The sequence below is a fragment of the Nycticebus coucang genome, chromosome 8 (genome assembly GCF_027406575.1).
Source record: "Nycticebus coucang isolate mNycCou1 chromosome 8, mNycCou1.pri, whole genome shotgun sequence".
In the NCBI taxonomy this organism is placed as follows: domain Eukaryota; kingdom Metazoa; phylum Chordata; class Mammalia; order Primates; family Lorisidae; genus Nycticebus; species Nycticebus coucang.
The window spans coordinates 97763743-97786211 of record NC_069787.1 but is presented as its reverse complement, the minus strand read 5'-3'; the positions used below and the strand labels follow the sequence as shown (position 1 = coordinate 97786211).

The following is a 22469-nucleotide window of genomic DNA, read 5'->3' as shown; positions in this document are numbered from 1 at the left end:
CAGAGGAGAGCAGGGGGCAGACAGGGGGCACACCTCTGTGAGCTTGATGATCTCCCCAGAGCTGAGGCACAGCTTCTTGTTGTCATCCAGCACTGTGTTCATGTTCTCAATCCAGACAGCGTCCACTGGCCCATCGAACATGTACCATTTCTTGTTGGTGTCAGAGGCGATGGCCCCCGCCCGGATGAGGGAGGAGAAAATCCCGTCTGTCCTGCACCCCAGGGGAGGAGAGGGCTGTAAGCACTAGGGAGGCAGGGCAGCGAACACAGCTGACTCCCAGAGAACCTGGTCACTTGCCCATCCTGGCCCTGCTATATTTTTCCTTCAATATCTTCATTCTTTTAAAAATTATGATAGGAAAAATGGGACTTCTTGATGTAACATGTAGCACATAATGAAAATATGTGCTCATATCCCTCCTTGGTGAATCCCTGTGAAGTCTCATTAAACAAAAGATGTTGGAAAATCCAGACTGGAAAAAGGGGTGAGGGAGGCATTGTACACCAGGGAAAGACGTGGCAGGGCTGGCGAAGATGCTGTGTTGGGCCAACCTTAGGCACCTGAACCTTCTCCCAGGCCCCACCGCACTTCCTTGTAAAAATCCAGTGTTAGCAAAGAACCCTGGTATGCCAGTTTAGCCAGAACCCTTAATAAACTGATTACCTTCCATCACCCTCCAGGCAATATGTGATCCCCCTGGCCTATCTCTCGCTAGAATTTCCCTTACTCTTGGTATTTCCTCTTGATTTTGTGGATTTTCCATCTACCAACTCCTACCCCACTCCCTGACCATAAATTCTTACTTGCTGTTTTCAGAGCCAGGCCCACTCTCTCTGTCCTATTATAAGACCCCATTGCAGGGTCCCTATACCTATCATGATATCATGATGGTCCTGAATAAAATCTTCACTACCATGCTTTAAAAAGTATCACTGAATAATTTTTTTTTTCTTTACCATTTTTCTGGTCTGCTCCCCACCACCTACATAACAGCTGGCCAGAAGTGGAGGAAGCAGTACAGCCCCACATTGGGAAAGGTAGGTGACTCTCCTTCTTCAGTGCCCGTTCCCCCCTGGGCCCTCAGGACACTAGAGCCAAGTAGAAGACTAGATATTCTTCTTTGAAGAAACAGAAGAGCCCCAGACAAAAGACCCTCAGGGGCTGGTGCTTGAGGGGTCTCCATCCAGTTGCCCTTCTCCCAACTTAGTGCACTTTCCCTAAAATGCACACCCCAGCCTGGGAGCAGGGGTTGCTACTGACCCCAAGCTCCCACAGCCTCCAGAGGTCTGGGAAAGGGTGGGCACTAGAAGTCAGAGCTACTCACCACTCATGGGTGAGCAGGTCAAATTCTCCATATAGCTGGCCCATTGTGATGGACTTGGGGTTGAGCACATAGTAGTTGACAGCTTCATACACGCCACCACTGATGGACGGCTGCCCTTTCAGTGACGTCAGGGCGACTGCCAGGACTCTGTAACACTGGGGAGACAGGTCTCCAAGAGTGAGCCTCCTGGCTCCCCACAGAGTAGGGCTGGAGTGGGCTGGGAATGCAGGAAGTAGGAGGGGAGGTTCTAAAGGTCAGGAGGTACAAGTGGAGGCCAATGCCTCTGCTGAAGCTGCACTGCCCCTCAGGACCACTTCACAGGACCATCTCACAGCTTGGCTCCACTTACATTACTCTTGCCAGAGCCTGTGGGCCCAACGAGCATGAGGCCATGCCGCACCACTGTGGTCTCATACAGCTGGATGCACTTGGTCAGGAAGGCTGGGGGATGAGACAGGGGAGGGCTGGGTCAGAGCATGGGTGTGGGTCCTAGCTATACCACTAGCTTGTGTGACCCTGGGTGAGTGGCTTCACACCCTGAGCCTCAGTCTCCTTATTTGTAAAATGAGGATTGTTGTAGGGCCAACCTCATAGGTAGAGGCAGGCAAAGCCCTTGAGCACAGAACCTGGCACAGAGAGGAAACTCTCTAAATCTCAGCCATTATTTCCACTGTGACTATCATTCCTTAACATTTGCTGGGCAGGTGGGCAGCTGTCATAGGCCTGCTTGGTGTCAGTTGTCACAGGCCCCATGATCAACTTGTAGCCTGCTGAGAGCACCACCACAAGTTAAGTGTTGGCTATGATGGGGCAAAACCCTAGGGTCAGTGAGGAGCTATGGAGATAGCTACCAACTGCAGGCAAAGGCAGGCCCACATGGTCAGGGAATACATGCATCGCTTTGGCTGGAGGGATGTGGCAATGACTGTGATAGTGCACATCTAGGGATTCCAGGCCCAATTGCCCAGGGATAGCAAAGCTGATGGAAGGCTGTAAAGGAGAGAAGAGTTTGAGGCTTCATTCAACAAGCATGCTGGGGTACAGGCAGTGGCCTGAGAAGGAAGCATTAGAAGTTACATGTGGAACTGAGAGCAATGGAGGGTGCTGGGGAGAGGCCTTGCAAGCTGAGTGAGAACCTTTAAGTGCTCAGACCCCACATGAGGGCCTGTGTGCCCAGGGTGGCCAACGATGACCTCCTTGAGGAGCAGCCCTCAACTCATCAAAGGGCCAGTTGGAGGGGTCTGGAAGGAGAGGAGGGGCCAGCTGAACTGGGAGGCAATGGGGACTAGAGTTCAAGCCACATGGACATGTAGTGATCAAGTGAGAGCCTCACCCTAACTGTGAGGGAAGACAGCTTTGGGGGAGAGGGAGTCTATTCGAAGACAATGTCCCCAGAGCCCTTCCACCACCTGGTGGCCTTTCTAACAAGCTGGTTAAGGAAAGGCCCAAATGTTTCATAGCACAGTGATGCCAGAGTTGTCACTCAATAAGGAGTTCAAGCAAGTCTCACTAATGGGACAGAGCCCAACCAGCCCTCAGAAGAGGGGCGTAGTGGCTATGTGTCGCGGTGATTCTACCAGGTGGGTGAGAGTGATGTAAAGGATTCTCTGTCATCCAGCAGCAAAAGCCTGGTGAAGAAAGCTTCTGAGCCTTTGGTCACCCCACAGGAAGGCCAAATCATGAGGTCTTGCCAAGGGGACAGCAGCAATTTCCCCATCACCAGGTGGGTTCTGGTGGAGATGGCCAGGGGCACGTGACCTGCCCCTGGACTGCTTGGCCAAGAGTGCCAGCCTGCTGCACACCTGGCCAGGTGTGGGGTACTCTGAGGTTTGTGCCCCTTCTGGCTCTGGGGCTCTGGGTTGGCAGGGGTCGGTGGTTCACCTTCCACGTCCTTGAGGTTGCTCTTCTCACAGGCCTTCCGAATGGCCTTGTCGAGGATGCCATAGTCGGTCTCTTGCTCCTTGATGGTGGGAAACAGGTCGGACACAATCCCAGAGAAGAGCTTGAGGTCCTCCTGCAGGAACTTGGGCACGTTCACGTCGCGGATGGCGCGGAGGCAGATCAGCTCCTGCAGCAGGTGCCAGTGGAGCTGTCAGGGTGGCAGGCCAGATACCCCTCCCACCACCCAGCAGACCTCCTGGTGCCCTGCTCCCCAGATCCTCTCTGGATGAAGCTTACCTCATTCATGCTGGGATTTTCTCGCTTGAGGTTCCCAGCAGCTGAGATCACAGTCTTCACAGCTCTCATCCCGAAGTCATAGTGATCCTATCACCACATGGAAAGGAGGCATGGGTAGGCACCGTCCTCCTCGGGGTTTCCGCCTGGACACACAGCCTCCCACCTGGTACCTGACCACACCTCATCACCCAGCTCACAGCTGAAATGTCACTTACCCTATAGGCCCTCTGCGACCACCCACACAAGCCCCAGCCTGTGCTGGTGCCCCTTGCTTAGGCTCCTCTGGCACCCTCTACTTCACCATCACAGTGGCGATCTCCCTTTGTCAGGTTACCTATTCTTGAACTCTTGGCCTCAAGCAACCTTCCCTGCTTGACCTCGCAAAGTTCTGGTGAGCCACCACATCCGGCCCTGGGTTACATTTCTATCTCCCCTACTCTACTCTGCCTTGGTCACTGCTAAATTCCCGCAATCCCAGCAGATCACCAAGGGCAAGGAGGCACTCTAGTTGTGCTAGAAAAGTGAATGAAGGAGTCCTGTCTGTGAAAGAAACAGCTAGGCCTCCCTGGCCTTTGAGCTTCCCTCTAACCTTCTCCTGTGACATCTCTCCAGACTGTCCATTCAGCCACACCACTGTGGCTTGCCCCACTGATTCTCTTTCTCTCCATTGTAGTGGTGTGATGGAAATAGTTAAATTCATTATCTTGCCCCATGGTGCCAGACCATGAAGGCTACATCTAGACCTAAACCGTAGACTGGTACACGCATGTGGAGCTGCATGAAGACACTGGGCTTGACTTTGGGTCATCACTAGTTGGGAAGGACTGTGTTTTTCCAGAGACATGTGGGATAATAGTTGCTCTAATTGGGTGCAGTGTGTGTGGGTGGGAGGTGATTTTTCAAAGTGGATAATTGGAAGAAGGGTGGGGGGATGCACTGTTGCTGCTTTTCCTGTTAGCACAATGCATCTCCTTAGCCCATGGATTTTGGTGGGCTGCACCTAGCCAAAGGCAATATTGTTGTCCCGAGGCCACAGTGAGTCATAGATAAGCAGGTGACCCAGAGAAGGCCCATTAGGGCAACCCAGGGATTTTTTTTCTGAAACTATTTAGAAAAAGAAACTAAGCTGGTAGGGCTCAGCGCCCATAGCACAGTGGTTATGGCACCAGCCACATACACCGAAGGTGGTAGGTTCGAACCCAGTCTGGGCCAGCTAAACAACTGCAACAAAAAAATAGCCGGGTGTTGTGGCAGGTGCCTGTAGTGCCAGCTACTTGGAAGGCTGAGGCAAGAGAATCACTTAAGCCCAAGAATTTGAGGCTGCTGTGAGCTGTGATGCCATTCTACCAAGGGCAACATAGTGAGACTCTGTCTCAAAAAAAAAAAAAAGAAAGAAACTAAGCTGGTACGCAGCACATAAGCCTGCTGCAGAGGGGAGTCTATTCCAGAGAGGAAGCCTGCCTGAGAACAGTGATGATCAGTAAAGCTCTTCCACCAGTGCTGGCCCCCTAGGCCAGCCTTGTCTGCCCTTGGAACCAGGGCTTAGCAAACTGAGAGGAAGACCCACAGTGCTAGGAGGCTTGGGGGCCCAGCCATCCTGCTCTGGCCACCACGAGGCCCAGGTGCACTTGCTTCTCAGTCTTGGTCATGTGGCTCTTGCTTCCCTAATGACCAACCTTCCCTCTCACCTGAACTAGCCAGGTAAGCATCTGCTCCTGCTCCAGCTCCACTATGCCCTGCAGGAGCCTGCACAGGCCCAGCTGCCCAGGACCTCAGTATCCTCAGCTGAGGAACAGGCATGTAACTCCTACCTTGCAGGGTTGCTGGGAGGAGTTAACAAGACAATGCCTGTGACACACCTAGCACCGAGCCCAGCCCTCTGCAGGTGCTTGACAGAAGATGAGCGCTGAGCTGCGCTGGAGGCTGGGGAGAGTGGCATTTCATAGATCCCAGAACCTGATCAGGGCAGGACCTCACCTGGGAGCTGAGCTGCTCAGAAGACAGCTTGAAGGTAGTTGTGATCTTCTTAGCCAGCACATTGGCCTCATTGAAGCCAAAGGAATACAGTGAGATCTCAGCGATCATGGCATAATCAGGAACCATCATGGCCACGGGCCGGAAGAGCGCCTGGAGCACAGTGTGCATGTGTGCGGTAGGAAGACTTCACCCCCAAAACACCACCCACTCTCTGGACCATCTAGTCCCTAGAGGTAGCTACACCTAGCTATCAGCTCCAACAAATGCTGAGATGCTCCTTTGCACCATGCCTGCCATGGCTGAGGCTGACACGCACGTGTGGCTGGATAAGTCTGGCCTTTGTGTTGCTCTGAACCTGCCCCCATGTAACTCCCAAGAGATGGCCTCTCTTGGCTCCTGCTTCCAGTTTCTCCTAAAGGCCTAGCCTTAGCAGCCCTAAGCAGATGAGCTCCCCAACAGAGGCAGCCCTGACCCCTCCCACACCCTCGGGGCCTCCCCTCCATGGCTAAGGTTGGGCCTTAGGATCCCCGGACACGGGGGCTGCCATAGGGAAACACAGTCCCTTAAAGTCCAAGCAACTGTCCTTGTATAAGTGATTTAGCATCTCTGAGCCCAGGCTAGAGCTCTGGTGCCTCCTGGGCTGAACTGGACCTGAACTTACCTTCAGGTTGTCAGGCAGCTCCGTGCGGCCAGCATATCCTGGGTTCATGGTGATAAACACTGCACAGGATGGGACCAGTGGGATCTCAACACCTTCAAACATGAAGCGTTCCACCTGTAGGGGAGAGGGGGTTGACTCACCTGGGCAAGGGTGCCCAGCGCTGTCCCTTCCTTTGAATGGGCATCCCATTCCCTGCTGATGCCCCTATCCTGGATGGGATTGGACCCTGATCACAGGTTGGATCCTCTCTCAGGTCCTGGCTCCAGTCCCTAAGGTCTCCACACATCTCCTGCTTCCCAATCCCTCCACTCCCAATTCCTGACACTGAATCTCCCCAACTCAGTCAAGTTTAGCCCTGACTAGGCCCCAGGGCCCTACTTAGCAAGGAGGGAGTATCTGCCAACCTTTCAGCTCTTTCCCTGGGATAAGATTCCTGGCTGCCCCGCACAAGGCCTGAGAAAGGACCGGTGCCAGGGGCTTTCCAAAAGGGTCAGGACACAGAGGAGGGTCTGGAGGCTACCCTCAGACTGGAGTATGCATGAGGGGCTTCCAGATTGGCTGCAGAAGCCTTCCAGGAACAGCTCTGCAGAATGGGGAACAAGCTGAGCCCCTATGAGATGGGAGAGGCTGCAGGTGGGTAAGGCCCTAGCACCTGGCTTCTCAGCCTGCCACGTGGGGAGCTGCATGGTAGCATGGGTGTGGGGTAAGGTGGCCATGGTGAGGGGTGGCTCAGCAGTGCAGATGGTGCCCCTGAGGCTCACCCGCTGTTGCTGCGCCTTCTGGATGGTGGTGATCTGCTGTGCCACCACAGACAGCACCTCGATGTCGATGCGATTGAACTCATCAAAGCAGGCCCAGGCTCCAGCACTAAGGCCAGAGTATTGATGGAAAACATGCATTCAGGGCCCAACCTGGCACCCCGCCAAGGGCCCCTTTGACTCCACTGGGGAGGAAGCCCTCTGTAGTGATCTCCACAAGATCAGCCACAATCCTGGCTCGGTGCTTATAGCTCACGCAGCTAGGGTGCCAGCCACATACACTGGAGCTGGCAGGTTCGAATCCAGCCCGGGCCCACCAAACAACAATGACAACTACAACTTAAAAAAAATAGCCAGGCGTTGTGGCAGACGCCTATAGTCCTAGCTACTTGGGAAGCTGAGGCAAGAGAATCACTTAAACCCAAGAGTTTGAGGTTGCTGTGAGCTATGACGCCACAGCACTCTACACAGGGCGACAGCTTGAGACTGTCTCAAAAAAAAAAAAAAAAGATCAGCCATAATCCCACTGCCACCCAGTATCTCCACTGGGGGCAACCCCTTGAGTCCTGTTGCCCCATTCTGCCCCACCATCCTGTGAGAACTCCACAGGCAGTGCCCTTGTCCAGCCCTCCCCGGAGAGCTCCACCATCCTGTGCTGCCCTGGCGGCCTCACACTCTGCCTCACCTGGCCAGGCCCTTGAAGAACTTGCCCATGGCCATGAAGTCAAGCTGGTCAGAGCAGTTGAACACAACTGTCTGTATGGCCAAGGCCTTGCCCAAGTCTTTGGTGGTCTCAGTTTTCCCTGTGCCAGCTGGGCCAGCTGGGGCACCTCCAAACTTGAGGTGCAGGGCTCCGGTCAGTGTTAGGTAGCACCTGCAGGAATGAGAGGAGATAGGCACCGGCCACACATGTCCTGGACACATCCTCTTCCTCAGGATTTCCACAGTGGACAGCCTCTTCCTCTAGGGCCCTGTGGACAGGTGGTTCTCACTCCCCCCTCCATCAGAACCCCACAGGTGCCCAGCCTTGGCTGCCAGGGTAGGACCTGAGCCTGTGGCCATCCGTCCAGTGCTTTCCCTGCCCCATTTCACAGCTCTGCAAAGCTATGCACAGGGACCCACTGGGATGGCTGACACGTGGCCATGCTTCGCTTCCCTTACTCAAAACCCAGCTTGAAACTAAATATAGGCAGCAAGATGAAAAATGAAATGACCAATTGCTTTAGATGAGAATTGTTATAAAGGGACTTGCCCATTATTCGTGTCTGAAGATCAGTTCCTCTGGCACACTCAAAGGAGAATATGACTGATAAAAACAGTAATGTCACACTCGTCAGATACCCACTGAGTGACTGTCATGTGTGCTGAGAGCTTTACTTGTATCAGCTCCCAAAATTTTCATAACCACACTGAGGAGGCCTCAGAAGACACTGAGGCACAGAGGGGTCAAGTCACCTGCCCAAGGTCACCCCACCTGAGGTAGGCAGAGCAGAGCTTTGAACCCAGAGCCCGTGCTCCTAACCATGCACTGATGGAGTACATCATTATGTAGTGACTATGGTCCCTGTGCTCTTGGGCTAGCAAGAACCAGAGGAAGGGTCTCGGTGTGGAAGAGGGCATGGGGACCCTCACCTGTCAGTGAGGGGTGTGATCACCAGCCTCCCACTGTTTCCTAGGTACTCATAGCCATAGATGAACTCAGCATTCACAGCACGGATATACAGGTCGTTATCTGTCCAGTAGTACCTGTAGTGCAGGGAGAGGGGTTCCTGCACCATGGGGTCCCAGGCCACTGGACTACTATGTGGTCAAGAAAAGGAGGCTTATTTGGGGAAGAAGGGCATCAAGGCACCCTTGCCCAGCTTGTCCCAGAGACTCGAGGACAGAGACTGACTTATTGTTAATTGACTCTCCACCCTTCTCTGGCTCCCTCCTGGCAGTAGCTCTGGCCCTGGGAATGGCCCCCCCATGCCTTACCTAAGCTGTGAGATCCACTCAAAGTCGTTCACGCTGACCACATCCTCCTGGATCAGCTTGCTCACCACATCCTTGGCATGGACCTCAATGACGATTAGTGCTGACAGTACTGCCCGCTGCATGCGGGACAGCTTCCCCCGCACCAGGGCCACTAGGTCACTGAGCTGTAGGAATGGGCGGCACTGTCAGAGATTAGGGAGCCACAAGAAGGATCTCCCTCCCTTGCTCAGAGGTTGGGCTTCTACCATGAATAGCCCTTCTATCCTGGAGGCTTCTGATGGTCTGGGAAGGGCAGGGCACAAGGACTGGGCAGGGGAAGACAGGAAACAAAAGCAGAGGCACACGCATGGCATCTGCCTCTCTGCTGCGGATGGCTCCATCTGAGACTTCAAGAGCCAGGTGGGAGAGCCTGGCATGGAGCCAGAGCACTGGGCAAGGAGACCCTCGGGGATGACAATGTGGGATGGATACAGGTATGTGGCACCCTCACTGGCCATCAGGAGGGGCACCTGCCTGGTCTGGGAGCCTTCTGCTCCTGGTTGGTTGTGAGACATTTATTTCAGGAGTATTTGAACTCAGCTCTTTGGACACAACCCAAGCCTCTTCCAGGCTTGAAACAGGAAAAATTTCTGGAGGAACTGAGCTCTCCTGGAGTGTGAGTGTCAAGGGTCAGTGATCTTCTTGACTCCTACCTGCTGAGATAGCTGGGGGAACAGCTGGTTCCTGAGGTTCCTGGCCTCCAGAGCCTGTGCCACCTCTATGGTCCAGTAGGTCTGGCACCCAGCAATGGTCACCTGGCCAGGCCAGCTCAAAACCCACTGGGTCCTGGGCATCTGGGAAGACAGCATAGGCAGGCTGACCCAAGCAGCTACCAGCCTGACTCTGTCCTGTCTCCTTCCCAAGAATGTTGTCTACTTTGGCCTTTGAAACTCTGGGCTCAAGTTGTTAATTCCACTGATCCCTCAAAAGCAGAGTAGCTGTTAATCTCTGGTCTTTTCAGGGACAGGGAGAAAATATCTCTGAAGCTCAGCTACCGATTGTGGGGCTGAAGATGTAACACAGGTGAGGACACGATCTGGGACCTGGCACACAGTGAGTGTTTAAATGTAACAGCCATCATGAGTATTAATAGGAGCAAGTCTCACTTTCTGGAGTGTGTGTGGAAAGGGAAGTTTTCAGATTCCTGCCTGAGCCCCCAGAGACCACCTGGCTGGCCAAGAGCAGCAGCTGGGAAGGCTGCAGCCTGAGGGCGAGGCAAGCTGGAGCACAGAGAGGCACTGAGTGGGGAGAGGAAGGGCTGGGCTGTGAGGGTTTACCGTGGGGTAGGCCATGATAGCCCTCTTGATGATGTCATGCACACTGGCCCTCATGCTGCGCTCCACCTCCCGCAGCCAGTCCTCCACATTGCTAGAGGGGTAGATGGAGAATGACAACTCCACCTCCTCACCCTCTGCTGAGAACATGTGCGTGATCTCCAGGTCCTCCTGGAACATCAGCTGTGGGCAAGGTGAGAGCAGGAGTGTGGTTATCCTGTGTGCGCAGAGGCCCTGCCCACCACAGACCCGGGGCAGCCCTGCCAGTGCCCTGCAGCTCAGGAGGAGAATTCTGCCTCAGGGTGCCTGGGGGCCTGCTCCACCTGAGTGTCTGTCTTGGTTGGGCCTTCCCTGATCATATATGGGTTGGGTGGGCCTAGCCGCAGCCCAGACCTGGAATATAGCAGGCACTGGAAAGGAGGCCAAACCTTCCTTGCATGCCTGTGCCTTGCACGGGTCTGTGTAGCCTCCTTTGTAGGTGAAGAGGAGGAGGGTCATGAGTCTTCTGGCCTTAGGGGTTTCTTGACCCAGCCGACACTTCAGTGTGCTGGCAGACAGAGAGCCCCTAGATGGGTTGGGAGCCACAAATCTCCACCCTGACCTGGGGGTTCTGAAGCTGACCTTCCTCCCATAGGCCCTGGGTGTGTCTCCAAAGACCAGGAATCTCACTTGTACCTCATTTCCCACTAAAATAACTTGGTGCAAAAGGAAAAATATTCTCCCTGGGAAGGTGCTGTAGTGCTCCTGGCCTGGGGCTACTCACCCGAGCAATGTTCTCAAAGCACTTGCGCAGGTGGGGCTGCACAGCTGTGGGGTCTTTGGTCTGGGACAAGATCTCCAGTAGTTCATCATCTGACAGGAAGTAGAATCTGCCAGGGAACAGGGATGAGGGAATAGATCAGACAGGCTCCCTGGGCCCCAGTGGCCTAGCACCACTAATATTCCTGCTCCCCAGACTCGTGGGCAGATACTGACAAGTGGGCATGGGCCAGGGGGTGCCCACCTGGGGAAGGCACCCCGCTTGGTTTCCAGGTACTCGCTGAGACCCTTCTGCACCAGGTCCAGTAGCTTGTTGCAGTCCCGCAGGCTGTCCAGCAGCCTCTGGTCGGAACACACATTGATCACCTGCAGGGCCCCGGGCCACGAAAAGAAACTGGAAGTGAGCCAGGTCCAAGGGGGAGGCAGCAGGGTAGGACCACCAGAGTACTGACACCAGCCAGAGACACTCTGGGGTCTGGAAAGGAAAGGGGCAGGAAAACTTTCCCTAGCCAGGGGCTGCATCCGTCAGCCCTGCAAGCCCCACAGAAAAAAATTCTGTCGTCAAAGAAATTAGGGATAAACAAAGCTAAGGAGTTTGCTTTGCATAGGACTTGTCAGGGCTTCTAAAATGTTAATGTGGATATTGGATCTCCAAGAGAAAATTCATCAATGGTTGTACTTCTGAGGAGCAGCTCTGGGACTGGAGGCCCGCTCCAGAGGACATGACCAAAGCCAAAGCCTCAGACTTATCTGCTACTCTTTCTTATTTAGGAAGGGAAGAGACCAGGGCGTCCCCAACAATGCAACCAGGGCCCTTGTGGTCCAGCTGCCTCCCATCCCTGTTGAGCTCGCCTCCCGATTCTCATAGGCGTTCTTCATGATCTTCCTCCAGATCCGCTCCATAGTCTGGTAGCGCTTGCTTTCCAGGGGCAGCTGTCGGTTGATGTCCTCAGAGCTGAAGATGGGCTCCAGGTAGAGCCAGGACCGCTGGCAGTTCAGCCACTCCTCCAGTACCTCCTGGGCAGGGTGGACAGGATATGGACTATTAGGGTTCCAATTCAGTTCTGTCCCCATGATTGAACTATTTCATCCAACCAGAGGGCTGGGAAGAACATTGGGCACCATGGGCAGTTTCCATGGAGAAACTTCTAGGCGATGCCATCAGCTATGGTACTCCAGAAAACAAAGCAGATGCAGGGATGCTTGCCCTACAGAGAACTCCCACATGCTCCACAGGACACCCAAGCCTCCCAAAGAGCCAAGGGAGCTGCTCTTTCCTACAAGAGGGACACATCCAATCCAGCAACTCCTGCAGGAACAGGGGAAAGACAAAAACATCTCATTGCCTGGGAGGACTTTTGGGTTTATAGCCCCAGAATTCTCTAAGGTTCATAAGGACTTGAGTGTAAATTCTCTAAAATATTCTCAGAATCATCGATCCAAGAGTGAGACATCTTCGAAGCAATCCACTTTCCCTTCTGCCTCTGAATTCCCCATTTAAAAATTATCTCGTCTTCTATCAGTGTAAAGTCACTCATTCATTCACCTCTTCCCCATGAAAAGTGTGCTACAGCCAGCTCTGTGCCAGGCCCATGTGGGCACCAGGAGAAATAGAGGGGAAAAGGGCACGGTTACTGCCCTTGATTACCCACAGTCCACTGACAGGCTAATTCTGCTCCCGAATCACCAAGGCCCAGCTTGTGAATAAGCACTGACCAAGGGCCTCAGTGGGAACACTTTGCAGGCGGGTGTGAGGGGCTGGTGTGGCTGCTGGGTGCTGAGCCTTGGAGGAGATGGAAGGTGTAGATAGAGCTCCAGGTGGAGGGGACAGAATGAGGAAAGGAGGAAAGGAGACCCGGAGATGGGGCTGACCAGCTCAGGCCTCTCTAGGTGATCTAGGGGCATACAGATGAGCCTTCCTCAGCTTGGCTTCTGGCCTTGACTGGAGGTTTCTAAACAGGTCCCTGGAAGTCCCTTGGGAAATGGCTGTCAGAATCACACCTTTAGACTGGCCCTAGACTGTCCTCCAGGGTTCTGTGCACAGCCTTTGCCTCTGGCCTTGAGAGCTGAGGTAAGGGGAACCCCTAATGCCCTGGCATCCTTACCCCAAGGTAGCCCAGATGAGATGAGAATGTGAGGCTCATGCAGGTGGGGAAGGGCATTGAAGAGCTGGGGACCTTCTAGTGTCCAGCCCAGAAAGTACCAATACTGCAGTCCCCACCATCCCAAGTCCAGGCAGTTCTTCAGAGCTCTGCTGGAAGCTCTTGTGCCCTTCCTCAGCCACATTTTAGGAGCAAACACTGCCCCTGCACATCCTTAACTGCCTCTCTCAGTAGCTGAACCTCACAGGCAGACAGCCCCATTTTAGACTCCCTCCTCTGAATGGGGAGCCAGCTAGAGAGCCAGCGGCTGAGTGAACCTGGGCTAGGTGTTCTTTCCTACCTGGAGGTCATCATGTGCCACCTGAGACAGGGCTTCAGGGCTCCTTGAGGTGGGGGAGGGGTGAGAGAAGGACAGGGGAGGAGTGCCCACCTGGGTCAGCTTCAGTTTGTTCTCCCAGGAGTTGATGCGTTGCTCAAAGGGCTTCTTATAGGGAGAGAAGGACATGCTCTGGGTCATGACAATGTGGTCATCAAGTAGCTGTGAGGCCTCGTCTGGGCTCTTGAGGATGTAGGTGTCTGTCTCCTTGTAGGGCAGCACATTAAACAGGATGGTTGACCACTCCTTCTCCATTTTGTCTAGTGCCTGGGGCAGGGAACAAGTCAAGGCTGTGTCCTGGGAAGGGGCTGGCGTCATGCTATCTGAATAGCACTATATAGGGAAGAACAGACTCTACCTGGCCACTACCTCAACATGGTCCCCCTGGCAAATACTATCAGCGTGTCTGGTCAACACAGTTCCCATGGGCTCTTGTCTGAATCCAGAGCTGACTCACTCTCACACACGTGCTACATGTGTACAACATGTTTATATATACACATGTTGAGAGGCAGCTGAGGTTAGGAGTGTAGGGTGCTGGTCCAGCTCTGGCACTTACTGGCTGTGTCACCTTGGCCAGCTGCTGAACCTCTCTGAGCTTTAAGTTACCCATCTGTTATGAGGATAATGCTGTCAGCTTCTTCCTAGGGTCTTTAGAGGAGTAACTGAGGAGTAGCAGCAATGGCGGACATTGTGCCAACCACTTTGTGTGCATGATTAACTCACTTAATAAAATGTACCTCAATCCCTGGGCATGATGACCCCAGAGATGGGACCCATTACTGTCATCCTCCCAAGTGGCTATTGTGATCACACTGAAAGCCAGGGCCTGGGTGGGGTGGGCACGCTGGGGTGGGGTATGCCCACCTGCTCGATGGCATACTCCTTGCCCGCCACCTCAGCCACCTTGCTGATACTCTCAATATGGTCCTGCAGGTTCATCTCAAGGCAGCGGGCAAAGGTCAGGTTGGCCTTGGGCCTAACATTGATGTTGATCTCATTTGACAGTATGTCCCAGTGCCGGTTCCGCATGCCAGGGTTGCGCAGCCCCTGGATCAGTGGGATGTATGGCTTGAACTCCTCAATGCGGGTCCGGATATCCAAGGCCACATCCTGGCAGGCTGCCGGGTAGGGCAGAACAACATGAGAGGCAGCTGGCAGAGGTTAGAAAGGCGGGGATCATCTGGTTCTGCTGCCTACCTGGGATATCCTTGAATTGCTTCACACACTTGTGCATGGTCTTGAAGGACTCAATGACATTCTTTTCCAACTGCTCAGCATCAATAGCTGACAGAGGGTCATTCATCCAGCTCTCGGACCAGCGCAGCCAGTCAGAGGCTGTGGTCCAGAGATCCAGGTAGGGCTGGAAGTCCTTCACCATCCTGGAGAGCTTATCATACTGTGGGGGCAGAGGGCAGGGCTGGGGCTCTCGGGACATTCCCAGGCTCTTTCGCGCTGCCCCTTCTTGGGCCAGTCCTCTCCCCATCCTGGCTGCTGGTTGCCAGATCCTGCCCCAGGGATCTAAGTTTGCCTCCCTTCTTCCCACCCTGCCACACCAAGGTTCTGGGTTCTGGGATTACCCTCAGGCTCCTGCCTAGTTCTGGCAGCCTCCCTGACCTGAGGGCCAGGGTTGGGCTATCTCCACTCAGCAGTCCCCCAAATGCCAGAGCCCTGCCACCTGGCAGTTTGGCTGCAGACACAAGCTGCTTCCTCAAGCCCTGGGGGGTGGGGGAGAGGACAGGGTGCCGCAGGAGGCTTACATTGGTGGTGGGCAAGCCAAAGATGCGCTCGCGGTTGTTGTAGAGCGTGGCCAGCTGCTGGCAGTCCTTCAGCTGCTTCTTGACCCGTCTTACCTCATTGGCAATCTCATGTGCTCGTGCAATCTCCACGTGGGTGGAAAAGCCAGCAACCACCAGCTGTGAGCCAACAGGTTAGATGGCCCCACAGCCCCACATAGCCAAAGGACCCAAGGTCCCAGGGCATCAACTCCTCCCAGTTCTGAGGGGACTTTGTTTTGGAGTGAGCAGTTCCCAGCCCATCACAGGGTGACTGACTGCCCCTTGGCAACATAGCAAGGCCAAGGAGAGACCCAGTGGCCTGAACACTGTGCCCACTACCCATTGGGGCACCAAGGGCACAAAAGAGCTGAGTCTTTACTACTCTAAATATTTTTTGGAGCTTATTTCCAGGCATCTTTGGCCTTTTGATTCATCCTTTCAGCAGTTTACTCATTCATCCATCCACTCACCAATCACACATTGACACAGCACTTCCTGAATGCAAGGAGTGAGGCAGGCCCTGGGGAACTACATATGTGTGCAGCGAGGAGCCTATCCTAGCACAGAGCCCTCAGCCGTGCCCACCTGCAGTCCTTCCAGCTTCTCCTGGAAGTTGTTCTGATCCATGATCTGGATTTTGCGGAACTTCTCCTCATCCTCGGCATGCTGCTGTTGCACTGTCTCTATCTGCCCAAGGATCTTAGAAGGCCAGTTACTGGCAGCCCATCTGTCCAGGGATGGTGGTGGGGATTGGGAGAATTAACATAGCTGAAATGATGAGGTGGAAAACCCAGATAGAACCATCCTGCCAAGCACCCAAGCATCCAGGGCAAAGAAAGGAAGAGGTGTAATCCACACAGTAGTTGAGACTAGCTGGGGCAGGGCAATTGGGAAGTTGCCACCACCAGGGAGGCTGCCCTGCTGTCTGGGAGCTGGGGTCAGCATGCAGTGAGATACAGATCTAGCATGCCCAGTGTAATGATAGGGGAAAAGGGGAAATGAGAAGAATGAGGCCGAGTTCCCCTCTTATACCCCAGGGACAAGAGGGGCCTTTCCTCAGAGGATACAAAGCAACAGAATTTAGCCTATAAGTCCTTGGTGACTACCCAGGGCCACCGGGCCAGCTTCCTTCATATCAGGCCAACTGCCATTGTCCAGCCGACATGGGAGATCTGGGGAATGCGGGGCTTCCGCCTGCAGCTGGCCCAGGGATGCTAACCCTGGGAGAGGCCCAGTGTCTTGTGGCACTTAGGCTTGATGGCCACTGTCTGTGAGGTAGGGCTGGGAAAAGGGTCTCTGGTAGCCTTAGTAAGGCTTAGTTGGAAGGAGGCCCCTGAAGCCATTTTCCACAAAGCTGTGGTGCTGGACAAGTGCCCCTCCCAGGGACTGCCCCACAGGCAGGGCTTTGCCTTCTCTCAGTTCTTTCAAGGACCCCAAAAGGCCCCAACACAAACAAGGAACCCAAAATCCTGAGTAAACGTGTGTGTCAGGCCATGGACTGTCAACTGGATAGAGACATGGTTGGGGGAGCAGCTGGGTCCTTAAGCCAAGAGTCCCAAATGATTTCCTTCTATCCCATTAGCCACCCAGTCCTGCCTGGTCCCAGCCTGTGTCTGGAGCTATAGCCTCCAACATCTTGGCGTGGTATTTCTGGTGTCGCTACACAGCCTGCAGCAGCCAGGGCATTTGGGAACCAGTGCAGCTCAGCAGTTCTGCCCCTTCCTCTTGCCATCCACCCATCCACCTGGGTTGGGGCCTGAGCTCCTACTTACTTGTCATTGAAGTCATCTGAGCTGAGGCTGTAAAGGAATTCATCCATGACCTGGTAGTCATCCATGACCTTTACAATCCGCTCCTGAATGGACAGGTGGTGATGAGAACAGTGTGTGTACTAGGGAGGGGGGCAGTGACTGGGACCAGGCTTTCCAGAGAGGCCTGGGTGCTAGGGAGGAACTATTCTCTTCCAGAGGAGAGACCTGGGGCCAGGAAGGAGGCACAGAGTGCAAGGGCAGTATAAGCCTCAAGGCTCCAACTTCCAACCCCCGATCCATGCCTTTAGCCCTCCTGACTTCCCTGCCACATCCCAGCATATAGCCCTGCAGACCCCACCTGTGTGTCTCCCTCACTCCAGTCTCCTGGCCCTAATCCCCCAGGTCCTGTCCATCCCAGCCACAGACAATGAATACCGGCCTTGAGCCTACTCAGCCCTAGTCCCCGTGTGCTGGCCTTACCTCCAGCCCCATCAGCCGCTCCGGGATGCCCTTCATCCATTCTCGCAGCTCAGCCAGCTCCTCAATGCTGTTGGGCTTCTCGTAGATCTTGCGGCTGATGCTGCGGAATTCCTCACAGGTCTGGCAGTGGGGGAGGGCAGTGTGTTGCTCTCTTGCCTTGTTCCTCCTCCTCAGTCCCAGAATGTCCCCACAGGTAACTGTCCCCCACACCACACCCTGTGGTGCTTTCTAAAAGAGGTACTCCTGGCAAGCAATTTGGGTTGCTGAGGCCATTCAATGGGGCCAGGGTATCACCTGGAGCACCTTACTGACCCACCCTCCTCTGGCCCCACTAGTACACACAGGGCTTTGAGGCTGGCATTTGCACATCCTAGCTCTGTGAAACTGTCCATCCCAGGGTATCTTCATGAGCGCTTCCCAGGATCTACCTGTCTGGGGAAGAAGGCAGAAACCTCCCTTCCTGGGACCTCCCATATGGGACAGCTCCCTGTGGACAGGCAGGGATCAGGGCAGGATGACTTCCAGTTCCCTCCACTAGCCTGGGCATCTGTAGGCAACCTCAACACTGACAGGGGACATCTTGCTAGTGGGAATATACCGTGCGTGTGAGGGTGAGCTCACATCGCTATGGTCACTGGGCTGGGTGGGCAGGCACTCACACTTTCCACTTCCATGTGCAGGTTCTTGGCCAGGATGTCCAGCATGGAAGTGGCCAGGGCCTTGCGCTTCTTGGATAGGCCCTGCTTGATGTTGTCAATGTTGATGTGGAAGGGCCCAATGACAATGCTGCTGGGCAGTGAGTTGTCCAGGATCTCTTTCTCCCGCAGGTGGGTGAGCACCACCTCTCGCACCTCCTGAGCTGAAGGGCAATGGGTCTGGTAGGCCCTGAAGACAGTAGGCACTAGTGAGGCGGCAGAGGCTGGTGAGCAGGGTTGGCGGGGGCCACACACGCAGACATGCAGAGGCTGGTGGGCAGGGACCACACATGCAGACATGCAGAGGCTGGTGGGCAGGGTGGGCAGGAGCCACACACACAGACGTGCAGACATTGGTGAGCAGGGTTGGGGGGGCTATGTATGCAAACATGCAGACGCACTTGAGAAAGGTGTTGATGTCATTGTTGTTGAGCTCCAGGTACTTTCTGTACTCCTTGGCGTAGGCCTGCAGCGGGATCATGGCCTTGCACACGGCATTGGCGATGCTGGCCCGCAGCTCCTCCACCAGAGGCTCATGAAGCCCCACTGACTCCAGCAGAGGGTCGCCACTGATAAAGATGTCCTCCATCACCAGCTGTAGAGGGAAGGGATGGGACAGAGCTGGATGAGCCAAGGGCAGAAGGGATGGAGATGGAGTGTCCTCCCAAGGAGTGAGATGTGGCCGAGCAGAGACAGCATGGACTAGAGGCAGGGAGAGAGTTTGCTGTTTTCTCTTAGCAAGGCTGGAAACCACCATGAGACCCATCAGGGCAGCATGCTCCTCTGCCAGGGCCTATGTCAGCCTGGTGCCAGGGGAAGGAGTAGAAGGGGCAAGTGGGTCATCATGGTTCTGATCAACCAACAAGGGAGACAAAAGAGATCTTGATTTACAGAGAGGCTCTCGGGCCTGTATGCATTTGGGTGTGTGTATAGTGGTTGTGGCTAGTGGGGACTTTTGTGTGTGGAAAACATAGCGATGGCAGGAGTGATCCAGTAGGCTTGGATTCAAATCGCAGTTCTGGCACCCAGCAGCTATGTGACATTAGGCTAATGATTAAACTTCTTTAAGCCTCATCTACAAAAGGGGGATGTTAATAGCTCCTGATGCTACTTATCATGAGGATGAAATGAGATACTCGAGAATCACAGGTCTGAGCACATGGTTCACTTTGTGGGAGGCCAGTGATAAAGTTTAACTGCTCTGACATTTGTGTCGGTAACTCGGCTCAGGTGGCTGCAACAGCCAGGGCAGTCCAAGCTGAAGCGTGTACCTTCTCTAGCTGGGGCACGGCATGGGTGGCCAGGATGCCCTTGTCGAAGAGGTTGAGCAGTGATGTCTCGAAATTCTCCAGTGGTGTGCTGTAGTGTACCCCAGAGCTGTCCAGCACCAAGTCTATAGTGAACAGGGGATTCTTCCGGGGCCTGTGGGCAATGGCTGGGCTGACAGTGGGCAAGGGCCCCGGAGGCCTGCATGCCAGAAGCCCAGCCCTCTATCCTCCCTGCTAGCACCATGGCTCCTGAGCTTCTCATGCACAATACTTGCCCTCTCCTTTTTCCCCAGAACATCCAAGTTACCAGAAAGAAAACCTGGGCCAGCCAAACAGGCTCCTTAGCCCCTGCCACATGCCCAGAGGTCTCCATCCACTACAAGGGTGGGAGGCCCCCCCAATCCCTCCTGAGGTCATCAGGGCAGGTTGCCAGGCCCTAGGCATGGTAGCACCCACACCCTCCCCAGGTGCCCATCATCCTTGCCTTTAGATACCCACTACACACCAGCAACTGGACCTGGCTGGGGCCTCTGGTGGCTTCTGACCATGCTTAGAATAAATTCAGCTACCAGGAGTGACCCCAGGAGACCCTGTCTGATCTGGCCTGGTCCTAGTGACCTCTCCCAGTGCACCTTAAGCAGCATCCCCCCATTCCAGCCCAGCCAGCATTTTCTTCCTCGCTGGCTCAAGTTCTTCCTCCCTTGGTGCCTCTGCACATGTTGGTCCTTCCATCTGGTACCTCACCCCTACTCCTTGCATCTCATGACTTGTGCATCTCAGGTCTTGGTACAGATGCTACCTCCTCCCTCACCCCTTCGCAAAGGTCTACCCCGCAGCATCTCTCACAGCCCTGGCCCAAATCAGCAACGTTTTTTTGTTTACTCATTTGTTTGCTGTCCGTCTCCCCTGTACCAGGGACCACATCTCTCTTGCTCACCTAGAACTGTGCCTGGTTCGTAGCAAGTGCTCAAAGACTATTTCTCAACTGAGTAACTCAATGACTAGCTGAGTGAATGAGGGTCACCAGAAGAAATGTAAGCTGGAGCTGGCGGGACACTGCCCAGCAGCCTACAGTGAGCACCTAGCACTCTGGCTCTGGTCCCCCTAGCCTGCACCAACCCAGACACTGGGGCCTAGCAAGGAACAGCTCTGGTGTCAACAGGTGCCTCCACCCAGCTGGGCCCCACCTGTAGGGACTGTTTATTAAGTCTTCACCCCAGACCATGTCATCAGTGCAGTCGAGCACGCTGCAGCAGGCGTCGCTAATGAACTGCGTGAAGTTGGCCAGTGAGTCCTGCACCAGAAAGCGCAACGTGTCCTGCAGCATGTACTTGAGCAGCTCCATCAGCTTGCGCAGCTTCGACATGAGGTATACTTCCCAGTTGGTCTCGTATAGGTTGTACCAGCCCTTGCTCATGTCACGCAGGCTGCTGCGCATGGCTACCTTCAGCGTGCTGATCCAGCTGTCCTTGAGGAACATCTGCACCTAGGGTAGCCGCAGGTGTCATCGCATGGCCATCCCAGGGACCTACAACCCATAGCCAACAACTGGGCACTCTACACGCAAGGGTGCTTCGTGTGGCCTCAGGACCCATCTGACTGTGGAGGGATCTCCCCCTACCCCACTTGCTGCCAAGCTCTGGAAACCAACACTCTCTTGTGCCCCTGTGGTCCCAGGGCTCCCGGGGTAAGGAGGGAATAAAGGAGGGAGAAAGGGAGGGCAGGGCGGCAGAAGCAAGCAGGGATTTCATCCATGGGAGAGAGACAGAGACCCTGAGAACAAGAGACAGTGAGAGACAAAACAAGACAGCAATGGGCAGAGGGAAAGACACACAAAGAGAATGAGGCAGAGAGAGGCTGCACCCCAGCTCCCTCATGCCCCAGCCTTCACATCGACACAGGGTGCATGCTGTTCTGCTCCCCTTAGATAAGGGGTTGCCTTAGAGGCTCCCAGCATTGGGATGTAAAGTGATGGAGAAGGGGGACTTCCTTGCTTCTCCCTTTCCTTCCAAGACAGTCATTACCCTTGGTCCCCACCCTGGCCTCCAATGAGGTCTAGTAAGAGGCTAAGGCCAGTTTTTGAGAAAAACATGGACTCAAAGCTTCCCCTCACAGCCTTCCCTTGATCTGAGCCCATCGACTCCAAGTATCTGCCCATGACCACCCCTCTGTGCCCTTGGTCCCACACACCTGGGAGAAGGTCTGTGCCTGGATCTGCTCGAACTCCTCCAGGCGGCTGTGCTTGGAGAGGTTTGAGTGGAACAGGGACATGGCAGTCACTTTGTTGCACTCAGCCCTCACCTTGCTGAGGGCTGTGATGACCTCTGGCCGAGTGAGCAGTGACACAAAGGTGAAGTCCTCCTTCTGCTCCCGGAAGGGGTACTTAGGGACACTCACAAGCCCTGCAGGGGTAGGAGCCAAGGGTCAGCATCATACTCACCTGGAACACTACATTAGGAAAGATGTACAGGGTACTCTACGGAGGGGATCTCTGCCTCCTCCCTGAAAGAGATGACCATGTTCCCAGGGCCCGTCTTTCCCTACAGCCTCCCCAAGTGGCCCTGTTTTTCTGCAGCAAGCTGCCCACTCTGGGATGGGTAAAGAAATTCTTGCTAGGTCCCCCTGGTCACAGACTCCTTTGAGAAGTGGCTGGGTTTTGTGGACCCTCTCCCATCCACTTCCACCCATACTGCACACAACCCTAGGGCCAGTCCAGAGCCCAACTGAGAGCACCAAGGAAGGAAGAAGGGAGCACTAGGGCTCCTCGGAATGCCAACTTTCCATGCCTCAGACTGTGCCCTGGGCACATCCCATATAGGAAACCAGGTCCGGGAATCAGCAGGGATCAGTGAGCCCAAGCAAGGAGGGCTCTTGGAGACCCCAGATCCTGCTCTAAGACTTGGTCTGCCTGCATCATAGGGGGCAGCAGCAACAGCAAAAAAGAAAGGGCTGTATGTCCTCTAGGTCAGACCGTCAGATCCCTTTCTCCTTGCTCCTTGATTTCCTGGTACATGTTTACTTGTGACGTCTGCACTACTCAGACAATTTTCAAAGAGAGGCTCCCGGGCAGCA

General features: G+C 54.5%; 1 protein-coding gene across 1 annotated transcript in view; it reads right to left on the bottom strand.

The window, feature by feature from the left end:
* The window catches only part of DNAH1 (dynein axonemal heavy chain 1), a 96927-nt gene that overhangs the window by 30594 nt on the left and 43864 nt on the right, over window positions 1-22469 (bottom strand). Inside the window, exons 9-36 of the mRNA XM_053599196.1 lie at window positions 21588-21799; window positions 20585-20883; window positions 19401-19551; window positions 18531-18724; window positions 18094-18319; window positions 17435-17554; window positions 16976-17058; window positions 15789-15930; window positions 15186-15341; window positions 14626-14824; window positions 14293-14546; window positions 13480-13692; window positions 11800-11964; window positions 11192-11313; window positions 10952-11057; window positions 10192-10371; window positions 9568-9708; window positions 8876-9039; window positions 8531-8644; window positions 7584-7772; window positions 6902-7007; window positions 6141-6254; window positions 5480-5629; window positions 3503-3589; window positions 3206-3392; window positions 1674-1765; window positions 1325-1479; window positions 34-211 (exon numbers count right to left, since the gene is read on the bottom strand). Of these exons, the coding sequence (XP_053455171.1) occupies window positions 34-211; window positions 1325-1479; window positions 1674-1765; window positions 3206-3392; window positions 3503-3589; window positions 5480-5629; window positions 6141-6254; window positions 6902-7007; window positions 7584-7772; window positions 8531-8644; window positions 8876-9039; window positions 9568-9708; window positions 10192-10371; window positions 10952-11057; window positions 11192-11313; window positions 11800-11964; window positions 13480-13692; window positions 14293-14546; window positions 14626-14824; window positions 15186-15341; window positions 15789-15930; window positions 16976-17058; window positions 17435-17554; window positions 18094-18319; window positions 18531-18724; window positions 19401-19551; window positions 20585-20883; window positions 21588-21799 (4499 nt within the window). The remainder of the gene's footprint in view (window positions 1-33; window positions 212-1324; window positions 1480-1673; window positions 1766-3205; window positions 3393-3502; window positions 3590-5479; window positions 5630-6140; window positions 6255-6901; window positions 7008-7583; window positions 7773-8530; window positions 8645-8875; window positions 9040-9567; window positions 9709-10191; window positions 10372-10951; window positions 11058-11191; window positions 11314-11799; window positions 11965-13479; window positions 13693-14292; window positions 14547-14625; window positions 14825-15185; window positions 15342-15788; window positions 15931-16975; window positions 17059-17434; window positions 17555-18093; window positions 18320-18530; window positions 18725-19400; window positions 19552-20584; window positions 20884-21587; window positions 21800-22469) is intronic.